General features: G+C 41.5%; 2 protein-coding genes across 2 annotated transcripts; one reads left to right on the plus strand and one right to left on the minus strand.

Moving 5' to 3' along the window:
* Positions 1-237: 237 nt before the first annotated feature.
* On the plus strand, positions 238-1,855 carry LOC138956387 (alpha-1A adrenergic receptor-like). The gene has a single exon (XM_070327755.1). The coding sequence runs from the start codon at positions 595-597 to the stop codon at positions 1,642-1,644; it is 1,050 nt and encodes a 349-aa protein (XP_070183856.1). The 5' UTR covers positions 238-594; the 3' UTR covers positions 1,645-1,855.
* A 151-nt stretch (positions 1,856-2,006) lies between these two features.
* LOC138956385 (pancreatic triacylglycerol lipase-like) lies at positions 2,007-11,024 on the minus strand. Its single transcript, XM_070327752.1, has 11 exons — positions 10,706-11,024; positions 10,092-10,360; positions 8,585-8,731; positions 7,858-7,966; positions 7,171-7,293; positions 6,605-6,721; positions 5,542-5,657; positions 5,217-5,349; positions 4,418-4,541; positions 2,741-2,941; positions 2,007-2,199 (listed from the first exon to the last, which is right to left on the minus strand). The coding sequence occupies exons 1-11, from the start codon at positions 10,818-10,820 to the stop codon at positions 2,130-2,132; spliced, it is 1,524 nt and encodes a 507-aa protein (XP_070183853.1). The 5' UTR covers positions 10,821-11,024; the 3' UTR covers positions 2,007-2,129.
* Between the last annotated feature and the right edge of the window lie 2,985 nt (positions 11,025-14,009).

Below are 14,009 nucleotides of genomic sequence, written 5' to 3' on the forward strand. Positions count from 1 at the left end.
ACACGCACACACGCACACACACACACACACACACACACACACACACACACACACACACACACACACACACACACACACACTTTAATCAACTTTTTGTGTAATAATGAATGTTGTGGTAAGTTGAAGAGAATATGCCCTTAAAATCAAAAAGTTCAAAGATAATAGAACGTGAGTTAACAAAAATGAAGGATATGAATCATAGAAAAAGAAGTAAGAAGACAGGGACTAAAGTAGACTCAAGTTTGAAGGAGAAAATGACATCGAGGTGTGGGAGGGAAAATACTATTTTTACAAAATCAAGTTTCTGTTACAGAACCACGCATGGCCGTACCTGCAGACTGTTCCGATAATGAACAGCTCATTGGAAGGTGAACGTACCGACGAGGCTATGTATGTCAACATCATCTCGATCCATCTCAATAATTGTGACGTCCCATCACCACACTTATCAGCAATCAACTGAAACGGAGGCGACTACAAACGTCACTTCGATTATGGGTGACGTCAGCATCACTACGTCAAAGAGAAAATCTCTCAGCCACTTCTACACGGCGAAGAAGGTTCTGTCTCCAGTTCACTTCACCTACACAAACAATGATGACGTCGCTTTACGACAAACTTCAAAATTCCCCTGAAAACGATGACGTTTTAAACGTCACATTGGTTCTGGGTGATGTAATCAACATCACGTCACACACAGAACCTCACGGACTTGATCCATCACTCACACCAGGCCATTTCTGGACGTTGAAGATCCTGACAGCGGTTCTGGCACTGTTGAGCCTCGGATTTAATACCCTGGCGCTAATCTCCATACTGAAGTACTACTACCACTTCAGCGTGTCGTGTCGCTTTGTCTTCAACCTCCTGGTGGTGGATCTACTCTTCTCGGCTATCGTTCTCTGCCGTGAGGTTCTAGAACTGCTGCAACAGTCCTCTGTCAGCCGTGAAGTGTGTGTAGGTTTTTTCAGCGCGATTCTTTTCACAGGCAGTACCGTTCAGCTGTCTCTTTTCCTCGCTGTGCTGGACAACTTTGTGGCAGTGATGTTCCCCTTTCGTTACCGGATAGTTCTGACTGCTACAGCCGCGCATTTTGCCATCGGAGTCACATGGGTGTACGGTGTGGCCGTGATGATCGTCCTACCCAACCTCAGCGTCCTGAGCGACTGGCGTTCTTCCTCAGTCTGTCAGCTGAACCGGGTGTTCACGGCGTGGTTCAGGGCCCTGTTGGTGGTTCAGCTCGGTCTGGTGACCGTGCTCTTGATAAGTTTGTATCTGTGCGTCCTGAACGTGGCTGCCAGGCACCACAGGCGGTTGATCGTGCGAGGAGTGGAATACCTCCCCGAGGAGGAGAGGGAGAAGATACGAGAGAAGTACAGCCACGTGCAGTGTAAAGGTCTGCTGGTCTTGTCCTTCTTCGTCTGCTGGGTGCCCTTTTGCTTGGTTCAATCCTTGGACTCCGTGTTCAGTCCAGACACGTTCACGGTGCTCGCCCACTACGCCTCGCTCTTCGTTCTATTCAACGCTGCCGCCAACCCCTTGGTGTGTGTCTGGCGCAACCGTCACTTCAGGGTGGCTGTGCAGTCGCTGCTGGGGATGGAAGTGGCGCTGGGGACCGTCCACGTGACAGTCTTATCCATGTGAGATTTTTGGCGAGGAGAAATTTAAATAGTGAAAGATGCGATGCCTTGAGAGCTTAGGTTTTGTATAGGTGACTCTGTGTGTGTATATGTGTGTCTGTCTGTTTGTTTGTCTGTCTGTCTATCTATCCGAGTCGGTTTTACGCGAGGGAGTTTAAAATCCAAAGCTGCGTACATACTTTCAAATATTTATAAATGGAATCATAATTTCATCTTGATTTTTAGAAACAACCATCACCAACAACAACACCGCCAAACAACAACAACAACAACAACAACAACAACAACAACAACAACAACAACAACAACAGAACGAGGCAACACTGTCAACAGAACAGCAAAACTATTTTAATTTGAATGTCTGACTGTGTTTAAAGCATGTTTATTTCCGAACATAGATTCAAATATAATTTTGTTCAAAGATTTCGTTGAATTCCTTTGGCCTGAAACATAGTTCTGGTGTGGTCAGCTTGACCCTGTAACAGTAGTTCAGCACTTGCCGGCAATCATCATAGTCTTACCGGTTTCCACGGCAGCCCCGTGCATACAGAAGGTCACACTGTCAAAAAGATGAATCGGATTTAATTACTGTTGGCGTGGACATTTGTTAAATTACTGTCGACATGAACAGTCATTAACTTGTGTTTATTTGAAAGACAATTCCTTCCTGTCTCGCTGTGTCTCTTTGTTTTTCAATGTGTCTCCGTCTGTCTGTTTGTCTGTCTGTCTGTCTGTCTGTCTGTCTGTCTGTCTCTCTGTCTGTCTTTCTCTCTCTCTCTCTCTCTCTCTCTCTCTCTCTCTTTCTCTCTCTCCCTCTCTCTCACACACACACACACGCACATACGCACGCGCACACACGCACACACACACACACACACGCACGCGCACACACACGCACGCGCACACACACACACACACACACACACACACACACACACACACACACACACACACACACACACACATACTGTGTAAGAGAGAGAGAGAGAGAGAGAGAGGGAAAGTTAGAGAAAGAGAGAGAGAGAGACAGACAGACAGACAGACAGACAGACAGACAGACAGGGACAGGTACAGAGACTAGAGAACGATTAAATGCTTACGTTTTCTTGGCCTCCCCACTGTCAACTTTCACCTTGTCAATATACAGTGTTGGATGACGAATGTTCAAAGGGTTCCATGATCCAATATCCAAAAAGGACGAATCGTGCACCCACCGGAAGTTGACGTTGTGCACGTCACCGAGCTCTACTTGTGACGTCAGAAGAAATGTGTAGGTTTTTGCCGGCTTTATGTACATGGTGCTGAAAAAGAAGAAATAAACAAGTCGCGTAAGGCGAAATTACTACATTTAGTCAAGCTGAGGAACTCACAGAATGAAACTGAACGCACTGCATTTTTTCACAATGACCGTAGTCCGCCGCTAGTGCAAAAGGCAGTGAAAGTGACGAGCCTGTTTAACGCGGTAGCGGTTGCGCTGCGCTGCATAGCACGCTTTACTGTACCTCTCTTCGTTTTAACATTCTGAGCGTGTTTTTAATCCAAACATATCATATCTATATGTTTTTGGAATCAGGAACCGACAAGGAATAAGATGAAATTGTTTTTAAAACGATTTCGGAAATTTAATTATCATAATTTTTATATGTTTAATTTTCAGAGCTTGTTTTTAATCCGAATATAACATATTTATATGTTTTTGGCATCAGAACATGATAAAGAATAAAATAAAAGTAATTTTGGATCGTTTTATACAAAAATAATTTTAATTACAATTTTCAGATTTTTAATGACCAAAGTCATTAATTAATTTTTAAGCCACCAAGCTGAAATGCAATACCGAAGTCCGACCTTTGTCGAAGATTGCTTGCCCAAAATTTCAATCAATTTGATTGAAAAATGAAGGTGTGACAGTGCCGCCTCAACTTTTACAAAAAGCCGGATATGACGTCATAAAAGACATTTATGGAAAAAAAGAGAAAAAATCTGAGGATATCATACCCAGGAACTCTCATGTAAAATTTCATAAAGATCGGTTCAGTAGTTTACTCTGAATCGCTCTACACACACACACGCACACACACACACACACACACACACACACACACACACACACACACACACACACACACACACACACACACACACACACACACACACACACATACACCACGACCCTCGTCTCGATTCCCCCTTTATGTTAAAACATTTAGTCAAAACTTGACTAAATGTAAAAAGAAAAGATAAACAAAGTTAACTTAAACTTTTACCCGGAATCAAATATTTGAACTATTGAAGTGTCCGTGTTTGGTAGAATGCCCACTATTCCGACATACCGTATCTTCAATAGAATTAGAAATATGCTCCAGTTATATGAATATTATCATTTAATAAGTTCAACTACCCCAAATGATCAGTTTCTTGTGTCTGAAAACGTAGTTTCTAACACGTTTAAATTGTACTGTTTTTGTTTTTTGTTTGTTTGTTTTTTTACGAAAAATGACAGAAAGAATTTATTCGAGCTGCAAAGAGCGTTTACCGTTAGTATACGTGTTTTGGTCCTACCCGGCACAACTCCTTAAAATGGAAATCGGTTTAACCCCAAGCTAAAACTAAATCACACGTAAGCTTAACCGTATTTGAATATGTTCAACATTAGTGAACCGAAGGCAATGCAAACACGCCCGTTCTGCCCATTCCCCCGCCTACCGGTCCCGAACAATGCTGATATGAAGTATAATATAAATGCAATCAAAACAGTCATTCTGCTGAATACTTACTCTTTTGTCAGTTTAACTTCCTCAATTCTGCCCGCCCGTCCGGTGACCCTGGCGTACATATCTCCGCGTTCATCACGGGAGGAGTGAGAGTTAGAGATGGTCAAGGCAACTTCATAATGATAGCCTGTGACACAATAACATTACACGAGTGTCAACCACATTAAAAGAAAGGAAAGGAAGTAAAGAGGGGGAAATAAAGACACACTGACATACACACAGGCAGAAGACAGACAGACTATAACAAAGAAAGAACAGAAGAAAAAATAGGAAAGTGCATGCATAGTTAATGACTGAAAGTTACAATCTGCTCAGGGTCTCCTTTTATCCATTTACACATGAAAGGAAGGCACTTAGGCAACAAAAAAAATAGTTTGTTTACGGTATCCCGACCGACCTTATTTTTTCGCGCGACCCTAGACTTTTTTTGGCATTTGGAAAAAAAAAATGAAAAAAATGGTCTTTTGGGGAGAAAAAAGGAAAAAAATCCCGATTTACCGACCCTATTTTTGTTTGCCTATGTTACCGTAAACAGACTTTATTAATTTTTTTTTTTTGCCTTACCAAAACAAAAAATCTCCGCGAACAAAACATATTCAATTCTTAAAGCCAAAACGTACAGATAACTTCTTCAAAAATATAATACCGTAACTGTAATTAGGAAAAAAAATAGATCACTGAAGCTTCATTAATCAAACTGATCAAATGTGTGTGTGGGGTTCGGGGGAGGTTGGTCAGGGGGAGGTTGGGGGGATGTGCATCTGCCAGTGGGTTGAATGAAACATACATAGTAAGAACTTACGACAAAAAGGAGAACGGCTGCCTGTCTTGAGGTAGTACTTGTTTGTTGCGGGTGTGCGGTGAGGTTTCACCCGGTCAGCGTGCATACCCAGGTAGCCACACTCTTCCCCACTACACGCCAAACATTTGCCACTCTGTATGAACACCATAAACCGTACAGTCAGATTTTCGCAACTGTACATAACTAAATAAGAAACCAGTTCACACGGTAGAAATGTCAAATTCGATACGCACAAGTGTCTTTTCAAAATAATCTTGAAGTGAAAATTCTTATCCGACGAACGCATCCTTTTGAAAAGACACAACAATCATAAGTTTAAACTTACATTGAAGTCGTCATCTGAAGTGCAGCGGTATCCTTCAAACGGGCATTTGCTGTTGATGGATTCGCTGAACAGGTGGTAGGCGCGCATGTGATTGCATGCAACAAACTCTCGCGTACCTGTTGCAGCACATTAAAATCAATATTGTAATAGTTTTACAAAAGGGTTGCTCTGCAGAGCTCGGGTGCATTTTTAGTCCTCCTTGTGGGGTTTGTCGATTAGAATGTCTATTCTTGACGTTTGTCATCAATATTCAAATAATTAATGATACAAACATTTAAAAGAATTCATAGAATTCACACTCTGTCCTTTCAAATGTCACTGAGCCCCAAAACATTAATTTTGAATAAAAAAAACCTCATAATCTATTGTGTTTTTGCGCAATTATATTAGGGCTTCTTTTACACTTTATCGCATACAACTGCAATATCAATGGCTGCGTGGGGATAATTTGGCAGTACGAAACTGATTTGTCTTCAGCAGAATCCCCATCGTTATTAACGTTCAGAAATGTACTCTCTGACTTTGGTGTCTGAACCAGAACAATTGGATTTAGTTAGTCCGGGATGGACGAGCACTTTTTCGATACAAGAAAAAACAAACACGCCCATATATATTAGATACCCTTACCCTAAGACGTATAGGTTTGAAGTAAGAAATGTTAAATCAATATAAAGCAGTACCTGTTTTTATACAGTAGCCTTATGTGGTTCTTGTGCCTAGGCTGTGTATTGGATTGTCATTGTATGCCTGCATCATTAGTTGTCAGTAATTATTACATGTGCTGATTGTTCTCTTTGCCTGCGCGCGTATAGTATGTTGGTTATGATTGGTCATAGTATGTTTGTTTATGTTTGGTCGTTATCTTTGCCTGTGCGTGTATTGTATGGTTGGTCGTTTTCTTTGCCTGTGCATGTATAGTTTGTTGGTTATGTTTGGTCGGTTTCTTTGCCTGTGCGTGTATAGTATGCTTGGTCGATGTATGTATTGTAAAGCGCTAAGAGTAGACATTTTTCTAGAATAGCGCTATAAAAGTTTGCATTATTATTATTATTATTATTATTACCTTCCAGAAGTCCCTGTTGTGCGAGTTGTGATATGGGACCTTGCTCGCAGCCAGGCTGGTTGTTACCACCGTTGACGTAAAAGTCCACGTGACCACACGCCTGGCTCATACCCAGACCTGCATTTTACACACACAAAAGTATTGTAATACTCCAAAAAATAAATAATAAAAATAATTAGGGTATTTATATGCTGGAAATCCAAAACAAAGATTTAGCTAAGCGCATTACAAAAATATCATTAAAACATAATCACAAATAAACTAAATGAATAAGTAATTTACATGATGAACTTTTGAACAAAAATAAATAGAGTTGAGAAAAGGAGCGCCAACAATTAACAAGAAAAAAAGAGAGATATATTCTTTTCTGCTGTCGAAACCGCTTCCCGGGAACAACGGCATTTATCACATAGAATAAGTTTTCAAACGTGTGTCATTTGTATTTCTGCATTTTCCCTACTTTCTGAGACAACAATTCTTAGGAGTAGTGGCATATATTTAAGTCGTCGATTTTAAAAACAAGACAGAAAGGCACGCGGGGATGGGTTTGTTGAGATGTGTTATACCTAGGTTAGGGCTGTAGAAGCTGGCAGCGTCAGTGTGAATGACGTCAACAAAGAGAGCGTCACTGGGGTCCAGTCTCACAACTTTGTCTGTGTTCTGAAAGTACGGCTCTGCTGGATCCATGCCTGTAACACACAACATTACATCATGATATGTCATACATCTGACGTCACCGAGGTTCAGTTTCATTACTTTGTCCAAGTTCTGAAAGTACGACTCTGCTAGGTCAAGTCTTTTAGCACACAACATTACGTCATGGTACGTCATCATCTGACGTCACTGCGTTCTAGTCACACAACCTTATCCGTCTTCTGAAAGTAAGGCGCTACTGGGTCCAGTCCTGTAACACACAATATGACGACATAATAATCGTTCATGAACAGCATTACATCATGATACGTTATCATCTGACGTCACTCGGGACCAGTCTCATCACCTTGTCCGTGTTCTTAAAGTACGACTATGCTCGATCCAGGACTGTATGGGCTTAACACACATTACATCATGATACGTCATACATTTGACGTCACCAAAGAGTCAAGTCTAAACATTGTGTCTGTGCGGCCTGCGATATACAACTGAATTTGATACTTGTCAGAACACACTGATAAGGTTCAAGATTGTGCTTCATGTTGTTTTTTAAAGGCCACTAAACACATTACTCTTACTCCGAAGTGTTTTGTAATTACCTGTAATCCTGCCAAGGTAGCGGAGTTTCTCGCCGGCATATCCGGCGATGTGTGAGCCAAGACTGTGTCCAATAATGTGCATGTCCTCCGGTTTTGCGCCTGTCGTTGTCTGCACAGACAGACACATAGATATAAAGACAGACGCAAACACATTCGAGAAAACACATACGCACGCAGATATGCATACGTATCCATGCATCCACACACACACACACACACTCACACACACACACACACACACACACACACACACACACACACACACACACACACACACACACACACACATGTATCTGCGAATGTTCTGACTAATTTTTCTTCATTTTCTTTTTAACTCTCGTTTAAGGTAATTGCTATCTTCAAGTCACCGATGATCTGGGGATGTTTTTGTATACTCAGACCTTCAGATAACCCAAAAAGTACAAGTCTGTAGGGTTGAAATCGTGGAGTGTGACTAACGCATTATGTCAAATCTCGTATTTGCGATACGATTCCCGAAATTGGGATACATATTATTGGACCCCCCCCCCCCCCTCATCCCTGATGTAAGAATGTATATACTGGACACAGCATCTTTAAAGTGGAACAACGCACTTTAAAATCGAAAAAAGCCCTAGATTACTATGCCACGAAGCAACCATCATTATCACATTTCATAAACATGAATATTTGAGGTTCTGAAAGTTTTAAAACACTGCCCTGCCTCTGTCATACTCAGGGCATTTACCTGCATAAAGGTGATCAGCTGCGCTATCATGGCTCCAACCACTCTGGTGTTGGCAGTTGCCTGCCCGTAGAGTGCAAGTGACCCAAAACCCCAGTCTACGATCACAACGTTGTAGTCGCCATGTGTTAAGAATTCCTTCGTCATTTTCTGAGAGAAAAAAATGGAATAAAATACCGGTTCACATGCTTTTCTTGTCTGGGCCATGGAGTTTGTTCCAGTTTCGGGTGATATGCTAGTTTTATGTCCCAAATTCAAGAAAGCTGTTGCAATGTAATGGCGTTGTACAGGCGAAGATTACCATGGCAGGATTCTAGAACTAAAACAAATTTGTGGGGAAAAACGATGATTTTAAATCGAAATTCCATTCAATTCCGTAAACGTTATTTTATGTTCATCAACGAACATAACTAAATGGCAGATTGTTGATAGAGAATTAACTTGGGAAACTTGAATCTTACCACTGAATGGTATGCTTGATCACAATGTGACAGGGGATGCTACCGCTCCTTTCACAGCAGACTCTGCACCTGAGTTGTTGGCCTTTAAACGTCAACACCCGTGGATTGTAGAGTTCTGTTTGTGATGGAGTCTGGTGGTTTCCGATTGTCTGTATGTTCATGGAAACCTTCGGGTTTGCATAACAGTTTTTAAAGGGCTAAGAAATTAGCCCTAACATTTTCAATCCTGTTTGATTGCACTTCGCCTCCCGAGGTGATCGTAGTGTTTCGGCACTCGGTTACAACAACATTGCTTCTATAACTGACAAAAAAGGTATCCTCTGACACATTATCGACTGAGAACAAATTCAAGATGGCGACATCCAAATCCAGTAAACTTACAAATTCCAAATATGATTTTGTTTTAAATATTTAAAAAGAAAAAGAGAAAAAAGTATACCTTTCTATTTGTAAATAGTACTCATCAGAGTTGCAAACAAGCCTTATGTCATGTTGGCTAGATATCTCCATTTCCACTGCAGGTTTGTTTGGTTTTGTCCTAAAACCAGCAGCACGTCCAATAACTGCAAGTGTCTCCCCGCAGTTGTCATCTTTATCATAGTTACCTTCATCATAATAGACGATGTTCTGAAATAACTCTGTTCGGTTTGTATGGGCTGCTTAAGAGTTGTTTCTCTTGGAAACATTGAGGCAAGCTTCCCCACGTGACATTCTTGGCCAATCACTGGGGAGGGGCGGGTCTTCACACGTGCTCCCCCTCCTCATGTCGAGACACGCCCTTCGCGAGTGATTGCATGGCCTATATAATATCACGTGGGAAGGCTTGCGTCAAAAGGTCCAAGAGAAACAACTCTTTCATAGCACATGCAAACCTGACAGAGTTATTTCCGAACAGCGTCCATCACGATGAAGGTAAATATTAATACAATGACTACTACAGGGTTTCTTGCAGGTGACGGATGCGCTGCTGATTTGAAAGCAAAACCAAACAAACCAGCATTACATATTGGAATATTTTTCTAAGTGGCTGGCAAATGTGACCATTTTACCTGCATCCAAGAACCCAGAAGCGTGTTATCAATGAAACCATGCACGAGAAATTTCGTCGGTCTGTTGGCCCGGAACGTGGATGATTTCAAACCGGCAGCGTCGCCCGCGTGAAGTCTATGACCACTGGTCCTTGCCTGGCGTGTGTACAGCATGAACTTAGGGTTGATTTTGGTGGGCGACTCGGGGAGAAAGGATACTGGTCGCTGCAGGCTTCGGAAGGGCGCATTATTGCTGAAGCAGCCCAGGTCCCCGTAGCACACGCTGGATCCTTAGAAAGTGTTGGTTTTATGTTGTTTTAGGCGTAATTGAAAATAACCGGCTTTGAGACAATGAGAAAGAGAGAGAAAAAGAAAAAGAGAGAGGGAGAGAGGGAGAGAGAGTGTGTGTGTGTGTCAGTGTGTGTGTGTGTGTGTGTGTGTGTGTGTGTGCTGATGTTCACTGAAGTTGTGTGTGTGTGTGTGTGTGTGTGTGTGTGTGTGTGTGTGTGTGTGTGTGTGTGTCAGAAAAAGACCAAGATGCAAAGACAGATTGTGTCTGTTACTCCACGTACGTCCGTATGTTCATGTGTGTATCTGCTGGTGTGTCATTATACATGTACACGGCATAAACTCACGTTTCTCGACATGATGGACAAAAGCAGGTCCAGTATGATTCCGGACACTCCTAGCTTCGATGACCAACAGGGCAGAAGCGCACCAGGTCAAAAGAACCAGTGGACACAGCATCATATGGCCAGTTTGTTGCTTTTGCCTGGAGAACAACTAGTTGCTAGAGGCCGTAGCTCCCACAGTCTGTTAGTGAACTGTAGTCGGAGTTTTCGGGCGATAGTGTATTATCTCGAAAGACCGACTTTTTGCCCAAGTGAGATACTCTGATTTTGTTTTTTAACACATACGAAGCTTTGAGAAAACTGAAGCCGTCTGCTCTATTGTTTTTGTACTACGTGACAATACTTTATATTTGCTTCCTTTTAACAAACGTGTTATATATGTACAAAAAATATTTTTAAAAAGTGTGATGGGATTTTCCTCTTTATCACTAACTCATGACTGTGTTACTGGAGAAAATAAGGGTACGTGTGTGTGTGTGTGTGTGTGTGTGTGTGTGTGTGTGTATACGTGCGTGCGTGCGTGCGTGCGTGCGCGGTTCGTGTGTGTGTGTGTGTGTGTGTGTGTGTGTGTGTGTGTGTGTGCACGCGCATGTGTGTCGCAAAGGAAATATATCGGAAAACAAAGGACAATAACGTATTGTAGAGCCAGGCACGGGATGATGAGTGTACTTGGAAAAACCTTGAGACACCGATCTTCTTACATGCTACATACATTTTTGACCGAATTAGTTTTAACATATATGGCAAATAATATGATTTTTGATTAAAGGCACAATCCTTCCCGTGTACATTATAAAATAACTAACATCATCGATCTGACCAGTCTTATGGGATACGACCTTCCTCCTTTTAGTCACATACCTAAAAATCAACAGTCCGGGACTTTCGTTGATAAATTAATTTCTCGGCGGACACTCGTGGATTTTTTATGATCTTAATTCATAAAACAGTTCTCACACCCGGCACAAAGGAAACAGTTGGGATGTTAATTTTTGGCGTAATGTCAAATTGCAGGGATGTGCTTACCCCATGTAAAATCTGGCCAGAACTGAGATAGTGATCGAGCGAAACTGTTTTCAAGGGAAGGACAGTGCCTTTAAATCTGGCACTCAACTGATAAGACAGGCGTGGCATACAGTATCGTGACTTGCATTTATACATTCGTTCCTCAAGTCGTGATTTGAGATAGTCTACGTGAGTGTGTGTGTGTGTGTGTTTGTGTGCGTGTGTGTGTGTGTCAGTGTGTGTTTGTGTGTGTGTGTGTGTGTGTGTGTGTGTGTGTGTGTGTGTGTGGGTGTGTGTGTGCTTGCTTGTGCGTGCGTGCGTGGAAGCGTGTTTGTTACATGTGCACGCGCGCGTGTGTTTGCATGTGTGTGCGTATGTCCATACTTGCCTTCGTGCGTCCGCGCAAGCTTGGGTGTGTGTATACAGTTGTGTTTGTGTGTGTGTGTTTGTATGTACATGCGCGCTTGCTTGCATGTGTGGGTTTGTGAAAGAAGAAGAAAAGGCACAGAATCCCAACCCCAAAACTCACGTGAACATTCAACAATGAAGTATTTTTCATGCCGTATATTTCTTCTCCATTAAAAACATGATTTAAGCAAAGACAAACAACAAGACTCGACAGAAAATATCAGTAATATTTAAATCAAACATTTGTTTTAAGGCCCAGTCCTTCCTGTGTAAAGAATTATACTCACCAACCTAGGTCTTGCCAGGTTTTTCCAGGCGATATAAGCATCCCTAGGCCCTCCATATTACCATCCCTCCATTATGACACATTCCGTTGACCATCCCTCCATTATGACACATTCCAATGACTATCCCTCCATGATGACACATTCCATTGACCATCCCTCCATGATGACACATTCCATTGACCATCCCTCCATGATGACACATTCCATTGACCATCCCTCCATGATGACACATTCCAAAGACCATACCTCCATGATGACACATTCCATTGACCATCCCTCCATGATGACACATTCCAATGAGCATCCCTAGGCCCTCCATTATGACAGATTCCAATGAGCATCCCTAGGCCCTCCATTATGACACATTCCAATCACCATCCCTCCATTATGACACATTCCAATCACCATCCCTCCATTATGACACATTCCAATCACCATCCCTCCATTATGACACATTCCAATGAGCATCCCTAGCCCCTCCACTATGACACATTCCAATGAGCATCCCTCCTTTGTGACACATTCCAGAAATCAACATCTGGGGTCCATTTTGTTTTCATGAACTTATTTCTTAACTGACACGAGTGTCAATCTCCGCAATGATTTTTTTTTAAAGGGCACTCAGCATAGGAAGCAGTCAGGATGTTGATCGTTGGTTAAGTAAGTTAGTAAGCCGAACTGTTTTCACGGGATGACTGTCCCTTTAACACAGTGGAACATCATTAATGTTGTTCTGGAATCAAGACACTGGCTGTTAGCTGTTAATTGTACAAAAGAAGAACGACTGCGTCTGCTTCATTGGAAAATTGTACACAGAATTTACCCAACGAATATTTTACTAAACAAGATGGGTTTATGTCAAACTAATAATTGTGAAGTTTGTAAGGAACTGGATACACTTGAGCACTTCTTTTTTCATTGTCAAGAGGTGAGGAACGTTTGGAAACTATGTAAAGACTTTATTTATAAGCAAATTTATTATAATATAACTTTGAATGAAACAGATATATTATTTGGTTTTTGGAATGAAAATTTAAAAAACGATCAAATTTATTTTATAAATTATTGTATTTTGATAACAAAAATGACCATAGGAAAATTTAAGTATGGGAAGAAGTTAGACTTACGTATTTTATTGGAATAAGAGTTCAACATTAGACAGAAGTTTATGTTTTGTATAATATAAAGTTGATTATGTTATACAGAAAAAGACCAAGGAAGAAGGATGCTCCCCGCCTTAAAAGAAAACAAGTCGCGTAAGGCGAAATTACTACATTTAGTCAAGCTGTGGAACTCACAGAATGAAACTGAACGCACTGCATTTTTTTTCACAATAACCGTAGTCCGCCGCTAGTGCAAAAGGCAGTGAAAGTGACGAGCCTGTTCAGCGCGGTAGCGGTTGCGCTGTGCTGCATAGCACGCTTTACTGTACCTCTCTTCGTTTTAACTTTCTGAGCGTGTTTTTAATCCAAACATATCATATCTATATGTTTTTGGAATCAGGAACCGACAAGGAATAAGATGAAAGTGTTTTTAAAACGATTTCGGAAATTTAATTATAATCATAATTTTTATATGTTTAATTTTCAGAGCTTGTTTTTAATCCA

This window comes from Littorina saxatilis, unplaced genomic scaffold, assembly GCF_037325665.1.
Source record: "Littorina saxatilis isolate snail1 unplaced genomic scaffold, US_GU_Lsax_2.0 scaffold_475, whole genome shotgun sequence".
NCBI lineage: Eukaryota > Metazoa > Mollusca > Gastropoda > Littorinimorpha > Littorinidae > Littorina > Littorina saxatilis.

Excerpts from the sequence above, each read along its gene's own strand:
- LOC138956387 (XM_070327755.1), top strand. The coding sequence starts at position 595 with ATGATGACGTCGCTTTACGACAAACTTCAAAATTCCCCTGAAAACGAT.
- LOC138956385 (XM_070327752.1), bottom strand. The coding sequence starts at position 10,820 with ATGATGCTGTGTCCACTGGTTCTTTTGACCTGGTGCGCTTCTGCCCTG. Across the intron at positions 10,361-10,705 it reads TGTCCATCATGTCGAGAAAC|GATCCAGCGTGTGCTACGGG; the intron begins GTGAGTTTATGC and ends ACACTTTCTAAG. Across the intron at positions 5,350-5,541 it reads CTTCAGATGACGACTTCAAT|AGTGGCAAATGTTTGGCGTG; the intron begins GTAAGTTTAAAC and ends GTGTTCATACAG.